Here is a 12,864-nt window from a genome sequence, read left to right on the forward strand (position 1 = left end):
CCTCAACATAGCAGTATTTGTTAACCTTTGGTTTAACCTATAACATTGGCTTCATGTGTTTTGTAGTCACAGGTTATATTCAATAGTTGCCTGGGATTGCCATTTGATTTTTAGCTCTGTGAAAACAATTGTGAATATTACAGCTCCTTTAATCAGATACACAGCCTCATATGTAATTTGTGCATTTTGTATAAAGCGATTGCTGTTGAATCTATACTGATGCCAGCATTTTTGGTGTGAAATATATAGATATGTCTAAATTCTAAGGGGCTGTGCTGCAATTTATTCAGTCCCTTCCAATCAGTTATTTCTTGCCTAATGATGCTCAGAATAATTAATTAATTTCTGACCAACGCAACACAATATAATTAAATCTGATATTTGGTGTGTTTTCTGTGAACATTTTGATTGATGTATGCTCCTCTCATCTAGGTTACATGGAAATAAAAACAAGCAACAGCAAAAAAATCAGACTGCTCAGTTTGTATCTTGCATTGAAAAGTTGTCTCTTCCCTTTGAAACAGTATGGGAATGAACAATTAATTGGTTGTGACTGTGGACATAATGACCTGGAAGTTTCTCTGCTCTCAGTGAAAGATGCTGTACCTACCTTGTGTTGCAGTTGGCTCACTTTTTAACCTTGGTCATTTTGTGACTTTTGAAGTTGTCACTATTATCGACCTTTGTCACTAACATCATCATGCACCAGGAATAACCATAGCACAGCTTGTGAGCTAAGATTTGTTTGTCTCTTTTCATGTTGTACCTTTCAACCATTATTCATTCCTGATATTTCGACTGCAGATTGATTTATTAATTTGGAGGCCTGTACTATTATTTCATTAATTTTTCCATGTAGAAATATGAAGGTGAGTTTCACTTTTGGAACACATGGATGAAAATAGTATTTTGCCATTTTTATTTGAACAGTGATATCCTTCTTTGCTGGACCACTCCTCTGATTGCATTGACAATCACTGGGATGCATTTAAGTAGTTTATTCTGTATCTATTGATTTCTGAGATGCAAAGGTGAAAGCTTTGTAACGGTTAATTTTTAAGTCTCATTACAATGTAAATGTCGAATTTAGTTTTGTCTGATTTTTCTCATAAATATTTAAATGCCAGGTTTGTTGTCCTCTAAGGCTGTGTTTCCGTCTCCATCTGCCAGTTTTTTTTATGAGTGTGAGTTTTAAACTGTCGGGTGTGCTTTCACATATGTGAGTATGAATTCCGTTTCTTAATCTGCTGCTGTATTTATCAGTTTCTGGGATTCTTAATGTGACTGCGACTCAGTACCTGTCAGGTTCTGGTAAGTGATTGCTGGTGTTAGAATGTCCATGTGAATGTCCAGTTGTTTTACTTTCTAGCACTTCCTTACTTGCTATTGAGCATTTTTTCCTCACTCTCTCCATTAGTTTGTGGCATGTGAATGTGAGTACTATTTTGTATCTGTCAATAACTGCATTGTGAGCATGGGTCATAATTGCAATTGACAGTTTTAGGTACGTGTCTGGAATGCAAATGTGAATTTTACACTGCAGTTCACACTTTTGAATGTCTGAACTTGTGTTTGAGATTACTTCACTGAGCCTGACAATGTAACTATGATTATCTCGTAATATTCTCAGTACATTTCCTATGAGTATAGCCTACATTCTTTATCTATTAGTGTCTTAGAAGCAAATGTAAGACTTATTCAAAATCTCTGAGTATTACAGAATTGTCATTGTGCGATTGATGATGTGTCTGTGCATGCCTGCTTTTATCTGTGTTTGTGTGTGTGTGAGAGACAGAGAGAGAGCACGTCTGAAGATGTGTGTGTGTGTGTGTGTGTTCACGGTGTGTTTTTGTGTTTACGCTCATTCTGTCTCTCTAATGTGTTTATGGACTTATCTTTTTATTTGTCATTGTTCAGTATAGAAATATGCATGTTGATTGGTACTCATAATTATCTGGCATGATGGCATGGATTCATTCTGTACATGTCCAATTCTTACCTTATCATTTATGACAGACTTGGCGTGTAAGCAGTAACTGTGAGGTTTGGTGTATGTAAGTTTGCATTTTATCAGTAGCTGACCTTTTCAGATATGAGAGTGTGGTATTCAATCTACCCACTCATTTTCAGTTTTTGTTGTGAGCATGTCTTTTACTTTGTTAAAGTGAACATGTAGTTTCTGAGACTCTGCATTTACAGTGAATGTGTTGTATGAATGAGGATTTTAATCTGTACCTATTTGATTCGGTTCCTTGTTTTATTTTCGTTGCTCAAAATCTCTGGTTTACAAGTGATATGTTCCATTCTGCTTGTGTCAATTTTTGAAGAACTGAACAATAGTTTTGCTGAGAATCTGTTGATTTTTTGTGTCTGAATATGGGATTTCCTTTGTACATGTCAGATTTTAGCATGAAGGAATGTTTATCAACTGCAACTAAGCAAAGCCAAAATATTCTCAGCTGGATGTTGGAAACCTCAAAAAAAGGGAAGAAAATTGCTGGGAATACTGACCAGGATTGTCCACATCTGTGGAGAAAAAGCTGAACTGCCCGTTATCTGAAATTCCTGATGTGATGGAAGGTCATTTGCCTGCAATGATCACTCTCAATCTTTCTCAACAGTTGTTGCCTTCCCTGCTGAATATTTCCAGCATTGTTAGTGTTTTTTGCCTTCCCCCTGTCTGTGTTAATTCCCAGCTGGTAAATATCACTCTGCAACTGACAGAGTCTGATAATTACGTTTCACATTTATTCTGTCAGAATCTCCAAGTGCATTTTACTCTGTGACTCTCATTTATGTGTGTGTCTGTGTCATTGTCGATTCTGTCAAACAAAAATATTTATGAATGATGGCCACATTTCAGTTTTCCATTTAGTATGAAAGCATGAACCTATTTTCCATGTCCCTCTCGGTTTATGGAACGGGGTGATTTGTTTTGATCAGCAACTTAAAATTTTTAATTCATATTCATGTGTGTTTTTACAGTAGCCATCAAGATCAGCGATGTGTGTAGCCATGCTTCTCCTGTTTTGAAAAGACTTATAGAAAATTTGATTTGTTTCTGCATCTCTATGTCCCTGGTATGTGCCTGTGGTTTTACAATGTAATTGTTTGTCTCTGTTATGGGAATCCGGGATAGTTCTGTTTTGGCAGATTCTGCTCTGAGAGTGGTTTTATATTATTCTCTGTACTTTTCAATATCTGCTTTGTGAGTTAAGTTTTAACCATTTTTTATTTGTAGTGATCTGTGGAAGTGAGTATTTATGACAATATTCCTCTGGCATGTCTATGCACGCCTCCATTAACAAAAATATACTCTATCTTTATTTCTGATATTGAATAAGATTTTTGGAATGGAATTTAACTTGTTGCTTTGCGAGAACTTTGCATGTATTCATGAATAATTCTGCAAACATTAATTGTCTGATATTTAAGTTGTAGCTAATGATCTACTCTTGTGACCTGAATGGACTGCCCTTCAATCTGATAATGGTTGCGATTTTGGACTGAAATTGGTGGTGTTGTACTTTCTTCTAAGAATCGACCACAGTGACACAGATACAGGTTTAGGACTGTTTATTAAAGGGGACAGAGGGAGGATCTGATCCCTTTGATTGTCTATAAACAGAACTCTACTGATTGCAGGATAACATTCTTTTTTAAACACTAAACCGTTCACGTACACATTACACTATTCTAATTCCAATCTTGGCAGTACATAATGACATGACAATCAGATGTCACCAGCCCGAGGAACATACCTTTGCTTTCGCAAGCAGGGCCTCTTCATCTCGTTCTAGCCTGGCTCTATCCCTGATACTTTTTGTCATCACACTGATGTGTTTACCTTCATCCCCCTTCTATCTCCTAACCAGTTAATCCCTTATGATCCCGAAGGTCTTCCTAGAGAGAGCTGCTGATACCGGCCCTTATGGTTTACAAGGTTTCACTGGAGAATTTTGCTGACCTTTGGTTTCACTAAAAACATAGAAATCGCTGCTTACCTCTTACAGTGGGTCTACCATTCAGCAGTACCGAGTAGTAGTGTTTTGTGGGGATTATAATTCAGTCTCCCCTGTGTGTTAGCCTACTGGATTGATCATGTGCATCAGGGTTTGAGTTCAATTCGAGTCTGACTATTTCTGCTCTGGGTGATGGTCACAGTGATGTTCTGTCTGTATCTGTGCACTCTTGGACCAGGATCGTACCTGCTGCCAGTTAGAAGGAGATAGCTGCACCTCTATGTTGGCTGGTGGAACTTGAGCTTGAAACTGATCCCTTCATTAACCTGCCAGAGAGGAAGAAAGATATCTCCAGTAACTCAAAATCAGCTGAGGTCAGGAAAAGGCAATAGATCAATGTAATATTTCAACTGATAATCAATATCAAAAACACTGTACATATCATGGCGGACAACGAAAAAACTACAGTGTCTGATTCCACTTCTAATTATTGAGAGACATTCAGAAACAACCCGCATCTGTACGGCTCCAAGGGTGTCACTACGCGGGCCCAGAGATATTGGTGCAGGACAGATTTCTATTTCCAGCTCCCTTTGTAAGAACCGCCAACTGAATCTAACTGTGGAAGGTACAATGTTTCTTTGAGACGCCTCAGCTGAACAGCTGGTGCCTGCAACACGTGTCGTTAACATTACTGCTCCACTCCTTACTCTCTGCCTGTTTCCACTATTCACTGTCCAAAAGCCAACAAGTTGTGTGAATCAGCAGCTAAACTTGGAATATGCATTACAGGGTTGAGGAGAGAAAAAGAAAATAATAGTTTTCAATTGCAGCTTGCTCAGGTTCTGTCTCCCTCAGCAGGGCCACACACAGCCCCAGAAAGGCCTCTCCCCGTCCACCCGCTCACTCCAAGTTCTGGAACACGTTCCCGCTCCGCTCCGCCTCTTACAAACAGCCCCCGGTTCTCCCTGAACTTACCCCGAGTCAATGATGATTTCTGTGCCCACACTGACAAATCGATGCGCTGCTGGAATCAGAACGCTGTTTACTCGCTTACCCGGGCCCCAGTATTTCCATTTCCGTCTGTTTGAAACAAAGGTCTTCCGCTCAGTGAGTAAAAGGCCGTCAAGGGCAGTGGTTGGGGGTGGAAGGGAAGCGCGCATGCGCTCGTCTTGTCACCGAGAAATTCCAGAACGCAGGGCTGCAATGCGCATGTGCTTTTGGAAACTAACTCCGAACAAACCAGGTCACCTGGTCCTTCCCCAAGTCAATTTCCTCAGGCTTGAGCATAGGAATTGCAATGTGGGAAAAGGCAGAGACGTTACGAGCGGGAGGGCCATCCCTGTATTAAATCCAAACTGGGCGTCTTTGCTGATCATTCCAGGATTCCGCAAATTAATCCTCATGTCGAATAGGTGTGTTTGCTGTTATAGCTCAGAACTTAATATCAGATCGTAAAAGTCTCAAGTTAATATAATCAGATTGAAAATGTCAGTCACTGACTGTCGTATTCAACAATTTTAGTCGAAGTTTTCCCGGGAGTTCCAGAGTTTATAGAATGTTACATTTCATTATTATTGCCTCAACATCTGTCACTTTCCTGGACTGTGGGACAGAAATGTCTCTGCCTCTCGTCCAATGTTAGTGAGAGATGAGACCAGGCATCTCTCACCGCTGGTGGGATCTATAAGTGCCGGTCTTATTGATCAGCTCCAGAATATTGGGTGCTCCAATAAGGATAACTCTCAGTCTTCTAAGATCCAATGATTATAAATTCAACGTGTTCAAGATTTCCTAACCAGTCAACAAGATAATCGCAGGAAGCTGCTCATGAACATTCCCTGAACTGTACCAAGGGATCGATATTATCCTTTTGTTCTAGCGGATGTTTGAGACACAATTATGAATTGTGATATGTATATATTCTGTTGAAATAGTGACAGTGTGTCTTGTTTTCCCTCGATGATGGGTATGAGGGTCACTCATTGTTATATTGTCACACGGTAGAGAAATAGAGGCTAATTGCTCTCTCTCTCTCTCTCTCTCTCCCACACAATCACACACACTTACACACAGAATCACACACACACACTTGAACCCGCTCTTTGTCCCCCAACCCTCGAATTCTGTTGATGTGCATGTTACTAATGTTGTTGATAGGACAATGTCAACTAACACTCACACTCCATCCATGTGATGTGTAGGACTGTCACTGTTCATTCTCCTCTCAGAAATTCAGGTCTGATATTTCATCAGATTATCGCTAGTCAAAAATCGAAATGTGCTCTGAGAAAATCTGTCACTGTCAGTAACGTGACGAGGCAGAACGTGCCTCCATTCATAACTGGACGTTGAGATTGGGGTTAAATGCAATTGGTGAAATTGTGGCTTCTCAGTTCAGGAGGACCAACGTTAAAAGGGAAATCTAGAGCGACTGGGAGCAGATAATTTGTATTGTCACCAGAAATAAACATCTTGATGTGAGCTATTCAGACAATTACCTGAAATCATATATAATTGGCTCTACCCCAGATTCTGCAAATCAGACTCTCTGCGGGTCCAATGCCTCAGAGAGTTTAATGTTCGCTGAATTCACAATAGACAGCAAATAAATAGAAATCGGAGCAAAGATCGAAAAGAGAAGGAAATCTCTACCGAGACATTCACAATTGTTCATCTTGTTACCAATGAACCTCTAAATGTGAACATTGTGTAAGAGAGTGTTTGAAGTGGGCGGGCGAGTCAGAGGAATGAAACTGTGTTTGTGTGTCCGTTCTGATCAGGACATTTCCGAGTCCCGCTTAGGTAAAATAAAAATATTTTCCAAAGAAATACACCCCCTGCTCCCCAGCTTGACGCCAAAGTGAGATTTCAAGACAACTTATTTGTTGTTTTCTAGATTTCAGTCTAAAAGTAGAGGAGATGTCAGTGATCGGGTGAAGGAGCCGCAGTTAATAGGATTTAAATCGAAATTGGAGTCTTCAATTCGAGTGAAATATTTTCGACAGCGAACATTACAATGTCAGAGATAAGAAGGATTTAGTCTGGGACACTGCAGAGCCGGAATTTCAATGGAATTGGTGAGTTTGTGAGGAGAGAAAAACACAGAGAGGCAGCAGCAGCCTGGAGCTGACAGCAGCCTGTCTCCGCCCCGTCCGCTCGCTGCCTTTAAGTTGCTCAGTGCCGCCACCAGCGGCTTCATTTCTCAGCCCGTTCAGATTGACAGAGACACTTTTGTGCAGAGTCCCGGAACATGACCGATACTGCAGCCGCCGAAACGGCTCCTCCAGCCGCTCCCGCCGCCCAGGTCAAGACTCCCAGGAAGAAGAAGAAGGCGGCTCCCCGGAGCAGTGCAGCCGGTCCCAAGCTGGGCGAGCAGATCCTCAAGGTGGTGGCGGATTGCAGCGATCGCAAGGGGATGTCGCTGCCCGCGATCAAGAAGGCGCTGCGCGGCAATGGGGTGGATGTGGAGAAACTCGGCTCCCAGATCAAGCAAAGCATCAAGAGGAATGTGAAGAATGGCTTCCTGGTTCAGGTCAAGGGCACGGGCGCCTCGGGCTCCTTCAAAGTCCCTAAGAACACAACCCCAGGGAAAGTGGGAAAGAAGGCGAAGGCAGCAGCTGGCAAGAAATCTCCAGTGAAGAAAGCGGCAGCCAAGAAGGTGACAGCAAAGAAAGCAGCGGCCAAGAAGACTCCAGTCAAGAAAGCAGCGGCCAAGAAATCCCCAGCGAAGAAGGCAGCGGCCAAGAAATCCCCAGCGAAGAAAGCAGCGGCCAAGAAAACAGCCAAGAAGGCGGCAATTCCAAAAAAGCCGGTGAAGAAAGCAGCTCCCAAGAAAAAGTCTCCGGCCAAGAAGTTGACGGGCGTCAAAAAAGTGGCGATAGGGAGGGCCAAGCCCAAAACGAGATAAGCAAAGACAGAAAAGAAGGGAAATATCCCGAGCAAATTGTAAACCTCTAAACCCAAAGGCTCTTTTCAGAGCCACCCACATTTCACATGAAAGAGCTGATCCCCTGATCATTTGATCCCTGTCTCCGCGCCGTGAGCTGATTTCAGGTGGAAATGTTTTATTTTCCTGTAAATCCAGTATTCCCGCTGAATCACTGAAATGCGCTTCACCCGCACTTCCACTCCCTCCCCCAACTCCGACTCTCATTCCTGCAATAACAGACATCGATATCCTTTCCGATTAGTATCCGGGGTGTGTCCGAGAGCAGTTAATGTTTATCTTCCTTTCTTTATTCAAATATTCAGGGTGGGAGTCTGCAATAGAGAAACCAGGTGTAAAGGAAACTCCTCACAGCTGACACCCAAAACCCATTATTTTCTCTCATTCGGTTGGGAGATGTTGGCAAAATTCCCAATCACCCTGGGAGGGGAGTTGTGGGTGGGGATGGAATTGGAGCTGGGGTTGAAATCGAAGCAGAATTTGACTCGGATAGAAAGTTCAGTATTGAGACGGAAATGATACGGACAAGACGATGTTTAATCGATTCGAGTTGCTAATTAGCTGCTTCATGATATTCAAGTGTGTAAGTTCTGTTCAAAAGACTCTGTTCACTTCCCTTTAGAATTTGACAAATACAATTCTGTTTCTGGCAGGCAGGAGGAGGAGCTGGTTTACCAAAGAGGTTGTTCTGTCTGTCACTCAGTCTCTCCCGCCCCGCCTCTCTCTCTCTGTCTCTCCCTTCCTCAGTCAGGTCGGGGCGGGCTGTATAAAAGCAGAACGTGAAGCAGCTCCCCACTCATTCAGCAGCGATTTGACTGAAGAAGCATCATGTCTGGCAGAGGGAAAGGAGGCAAAGGACTGGGGAAAGGCGGAGCAAAGCGGCACCGCAAAGTGCTTCGCGATAACATCCAGGGCATCACCAAACCAGCCATCCGCCGCCTGGCTCGCCGTGGCGGTGTCAAGCGCATTTCGGGCCTGATCTACGAGGAGACCCGCGGGGTGCTGAAGGTTTTCCTGGAGAATGTGATCAGGGATGCTGTCACCTACACCGAGCACGCCAAGCGGAAGACGGTCACCGCCATGGATGTGGTGTACGCTCTGAAACGCCAGGGCCGCACTCTCTATGGATTCGGCGGCTGAACAAATCGACCCGACTCTATAACAAAACCCAAAGGCTCTTCTAAGAGCCGCCCACAACCTCACATTGAGAGCAGTGACTTCTGAAGGGGGAGAGGGGAAAATAAATCTTTGTATTTTTTTATTAAGAGGCACTGCTTTGCCACCAATGCATCCTCTTTTCACAATACCATCGTGAGTCCCAAAAATGCCTTGGTTTTATTTAGATCAGTTTTCACGAATTACCGATCTTCCTACCCGAGGACCACGGCTGCACCCAATGTAATGTCGAATTTCATCAGGAGAAACTATTCTCAAACCTTGTATTCCCCCTTCGTCGCTCTAACTTTATTTTTTTTTCCATCGGTTTCTATTTCTGGGTCTTTGACGCATGACAGGACCTGGGAGGTACCAGCTTTATACGGATCAGCCTGTATCGATGCAGCATGTTGTCTGAACAGAGCTTTATTCTGGCCTCCCTCTGAACAATCAGAAAAATAATCCGAATTCAAGACGGGTTATAAGGCAGACATTGACTGGCTCTTGCTGCCGATTCTATTCAGATCAGATTTTACAGCCGGCATGAATCAGACCAATATCGATTTACAGACATGAAAAATAAAACTACCCTTAATCACCTCTATTCTGCAACACGGGCCGAACAGAAGGTTTGAACAGATAGCTGTTTGATGGCCGCCCAGGACACGATGGACTGTTTCTATGTTGTACAACTTTATGACTGTATCAGAAGGGAAAACTCTGCTTTTGGCGCTCGGTTTGGACTATACTAAACAGGCATTTCGGAATAATTGTGGAAGAGAGTTTGAATGAAAGTGGGGTATTGGATAAATCCATTAAATTGTGGTCCGACGGGCAACGGCACATGGTTGTGATGTACTGTCAAAGGCCAAATGTTATTCACACCCAACACATAATGAAGCCGGAATGAGAGAGGGATGCAGTTTCCGCCAGTTCATTTTACCTAATACAATAATAAGAACATAATCGTTCATCAATGTAAATTTCGACAGATACACGGTTTAAATAAACGGTCTGCAAGCCCCCCTCCCCCATAAAGACCCCACGGCGCATCCATTCACCAGCAGAAACAGGAATCACACCATTTTCTCTTGAACATCTATAGCGCGTTGACATGAATAAACCCAGTCAGTTGATGAGGTTGATGTGTGAGGGCCAAAATTTCCCCCATCAATAGGAGTTTTATTCCAGCCTGTTGCAAACCGATCAGGGAATGAATGAGAATTTAATCCGAGTTCCAAACCAGGAAGTCGGAGCTGGGACCGAATTGGGGCTCTCAAACATCGAGATTTTATGATATTTCTACTTTGAGATTGATTTTATCTGCCTTCAAACTAGGTTTATTTTAATGTCAGTTACTCGTCCCTCTGAAATTGGCGGGCATTTTGAAATTGATGAACTGTCAGTTTCTGCTCCACCAATCAGGGCCCAGAAATCCATGCAGCCCGCTGCTCTTTTCAAATTTCTCGGCGGATTTCCTTCTTATAAATCCTTCTTATCTCTAACACTGTAATGTTCGCTGTCGACAATATTTCACGCGAATTGAAGACTCCCACTTCGATTTAAACCTGATTTACAGCGGCTCCTTCACCCGATCGCTGACATGACCTCTACTTTTAGACCGAAATCTTGAAAACAACAAAGAAATTGTCTTGAAATCTCACTTTGGGGTTAAGCTGGGGAGCAGGGGGTGTATTTCTTTGGAAAATATTTTAACCTTACCCAAGCGGGGCTCGGAAATTTCCTGATCAGAGCGGACACACAAACACAGTTTCATTCCTCTGACTCGCCCGCCCACTTCAAACACTCTCTTACACAATGTTCACATTTAGATGTTCATTGGCAACAAGATGAACAATTGTGAATGTCTCGGTAGAGATTTCGTTCTCTTTTCGATCTTTGCTCCGATTTCTATTTATTTGCTGTCGATTGTGAATTCAGCTAACTTTAAATACTCTGAGGCATTGGAAGAAGGGTAAGATCCCGAGCAAATTGTAAACCTCTGAACCCAAAGGCTCTTTTCAGAGCCACCCACATTTCACATGAAAGAACTGATCCCCTGATCATTTGATCCCTGTCTCCGCGCTGGGAGCAGTTTTTAGATGGAAATGTTTCTTTATCCTTCCACGTAAATCCTATTTTCCCGCTCACTCACTGACACACTCTCCACCCGTCCCCTCCCGCACTGTGCAATAAGACACAGGAATATCCTTACAGCCCCATATCCGGGATGTGTCCCAGTGCATTCAATGTTTATCTTTTCTTTATTCACATTTGCAGGGTGAGAGTCTGCAATGGAGTGAGCATCGCTCAAAATTCCGCCTCACAACTAAGGCCCATACCTGTTGTTGCTCTCATTCTGTTGGAAGAGAGGTTAGGGAATTTCTCAATCCCTTTATTTCATTGTGGAGAGGACGGGTCGGGGGCGAGTCTAGAGTTGTGTTGGTATAGAATAGGAGAGGGTTTGAAATAGACGTAAACATTTGACGCTTAATAGAATTGCAGTATCGAGGGGGGGATATTACTGAGAGGATTGGATTTAATAAATTCGATTTTCGAGCTAGCTGGTTAATGATGTTGAAGTATTTCAGTTACGTTTAAAGCTCTTTGTTCAATTCTCTTCAGAATTTGATAAATAAATGTATTTCGGGCAGGCAGGAGGAAGAGCTGGTTTAACAAAGAGGTTGTTCTGTCTGTCACTCAGTCTCTCCCGCCCCGCCTTTCACACACACACTCTCTCTCTCTCTCTCACTCTCCCTTCCTCAGTCAGGTCGGGGCGGGCTGTATAAAAGCGGAACCTGAAGCCGCTCCCCACTCATTCAGCAGCGATTTGACTGAAGGAGCATCATGTCTGGCAGAGGGAAAGGAGGCAAAGGACTGGGGAAAGGCGGAGCAAAGCGGCACCGCAAAGTGCTTCGTGATAACATCCAGGGCATCACCAAACCAGCCATCCGCCGCCTGGCTCGCCGTGGCGGTGTCAAGCGCATTTCGGGCCTGATCTACGAGGAGACCCGCGGGGTGCTGAAGGTTTTCCTGGAGAATGTGATCAGGGATGCTGTCACCTACACCGAGCACGCCAAGCGGAAGACGGTCACCGCCATGGATGTGGTGTACGCTCTGAAACGCCAGGGCCGCACTCTCTATGGATTCGGCGGCTGAACAAATCGACCCGACCCTATAACAAAATCCAAAGGCTCTTCTAAGAGCCGCCCACAACCTCACATTGAGAGCAGTGACTTCAGAGCGGGAGAGGGAAAGCGAGATGTAGTTTTATATAAACACAGCGTTTCCATCTGCTCATTTTCTATTCACAAAACTATCGTGAGTCACACAAGGTTTCATGGTTTAATTTAGTTCTGTTTTCAGAAATTCACTTCCTTTCTAACTCTCGAAGCTCGACTCCAAGCTTAGCTGACAGCTCCCAAACTAACTCCGAGTCCACAAGATAAAGGCCATCATTTATTACACTTTGATCAGGAGTAACTATTTTGAGACCCATCATTCTCGCTTCATCGCCCCATTATCACCCTGTCTTTTTTCTTCGCCATCTGTTCCTGGGTCGTTGAGACATGACAGGGTCTGGGAGGTACCAGTATACCAGCTTTATATGGATCAGCCTGTATCCATGCTGCATGTTGTCTGGTTCCTGGGAGCACTGAACAGATTTATTCAGGCGATCAATGAAATAACCCGAATTTAAACGGGAATGTAAGGCGAATATTGAGAGGCTGATTGAAAAATGTGACTACACTTAATCACCTCGATTTCGCATCCCAGGACGGTCGGAAGGGTGAAGTG

At 43.4% G+C, this 12,864-nt stretch overlaps 3 protein-coding genes across 3 annotated transcripts; all 3 read left to right on the top strand.

The window, feature by feature from the left end:
- Positions 1 to 7,215: 7,215 nt before the first annotated feature.
- On the top strand, positions 7,216 to 7,872 carry LOC144672458 (histone H1-like). The gene has a single exon (XM_078534301.1). It carries the CDS (start codon positions 7,216 to 7,218, stop codon positions 7,870 to 7,872), a length of 657 nt encoding a protein of 218 aa, XP_078390427.1.
- Positions 7,873 to 8,739: 867 nt separating this feature from the next.
- LOC144672397 (histone H4) lies at positions 8,740 to 9,051 on the top strand. Its single transcript, XM_078534243.1, has one exon. The coding sequence runs from the start codon at positions 8,740 to 8,742 to the stop codon at positions 9,049 to 9,051; it is 312 nt and encodes a 103-aa protein (XP_078390369.1).
- A 2,862-nt stretch (positions 9,052 to 11,913) lies between these two features.
- Positions 11,914 to 12,225, top strand: LOC144672382 (histone H4). Its single transcript, XM_078534227.1, has one exon. It carries the CDS (start codon positions 11,914 to 11,916, stop codon positions 12,223 to 12,225), a length of 312 nt encoding a protein of 103 aa, XP_078390353.1.
- The last annotated feature ends 639 nt before the right edge of the window (positions 12,226 to 12,864 follow it).

Source organism: Cetorhinus maximus, chromosome 38, assembly GCF_964194155.1.
Source record: "Cetorhinus maximus chromosome 38, sCetMax3.hap1.1, whole genome shotgun sequence".
Classification (NCBI taxonomy): Eukaryota; Metazoa; Chordata; class Chondrichthyes; order Lamniformes; family Cetorhinidae; genus Cetorhinus; species Cetorhinus maximus.

Bases quoted from the DNA above. Each gene is read 5' to 3' on its own strand.
- LOC144672458 (XM_078534301.1), top strand. From the start codon at position 7,216: ATGACCGATACTGCAGCCGCCGAAACGGCTCCTCCAGCCGCTCCCGCC.
- LOC144672382 (XM_078534227.1), top strand. From the start codon at position 11,914: ATGTCTGGCAGAGGGAAAGGAGGCAAAGGACTGGGGAAAGGCGGAGCA.
- LOC144672397 (XM_078534243.1), top strand. From the start codon at position 8,740: ATGTCTGGCAGAGGGAAAGGAGGCAAAGGACTGGGGAAAGGCGGAGCA.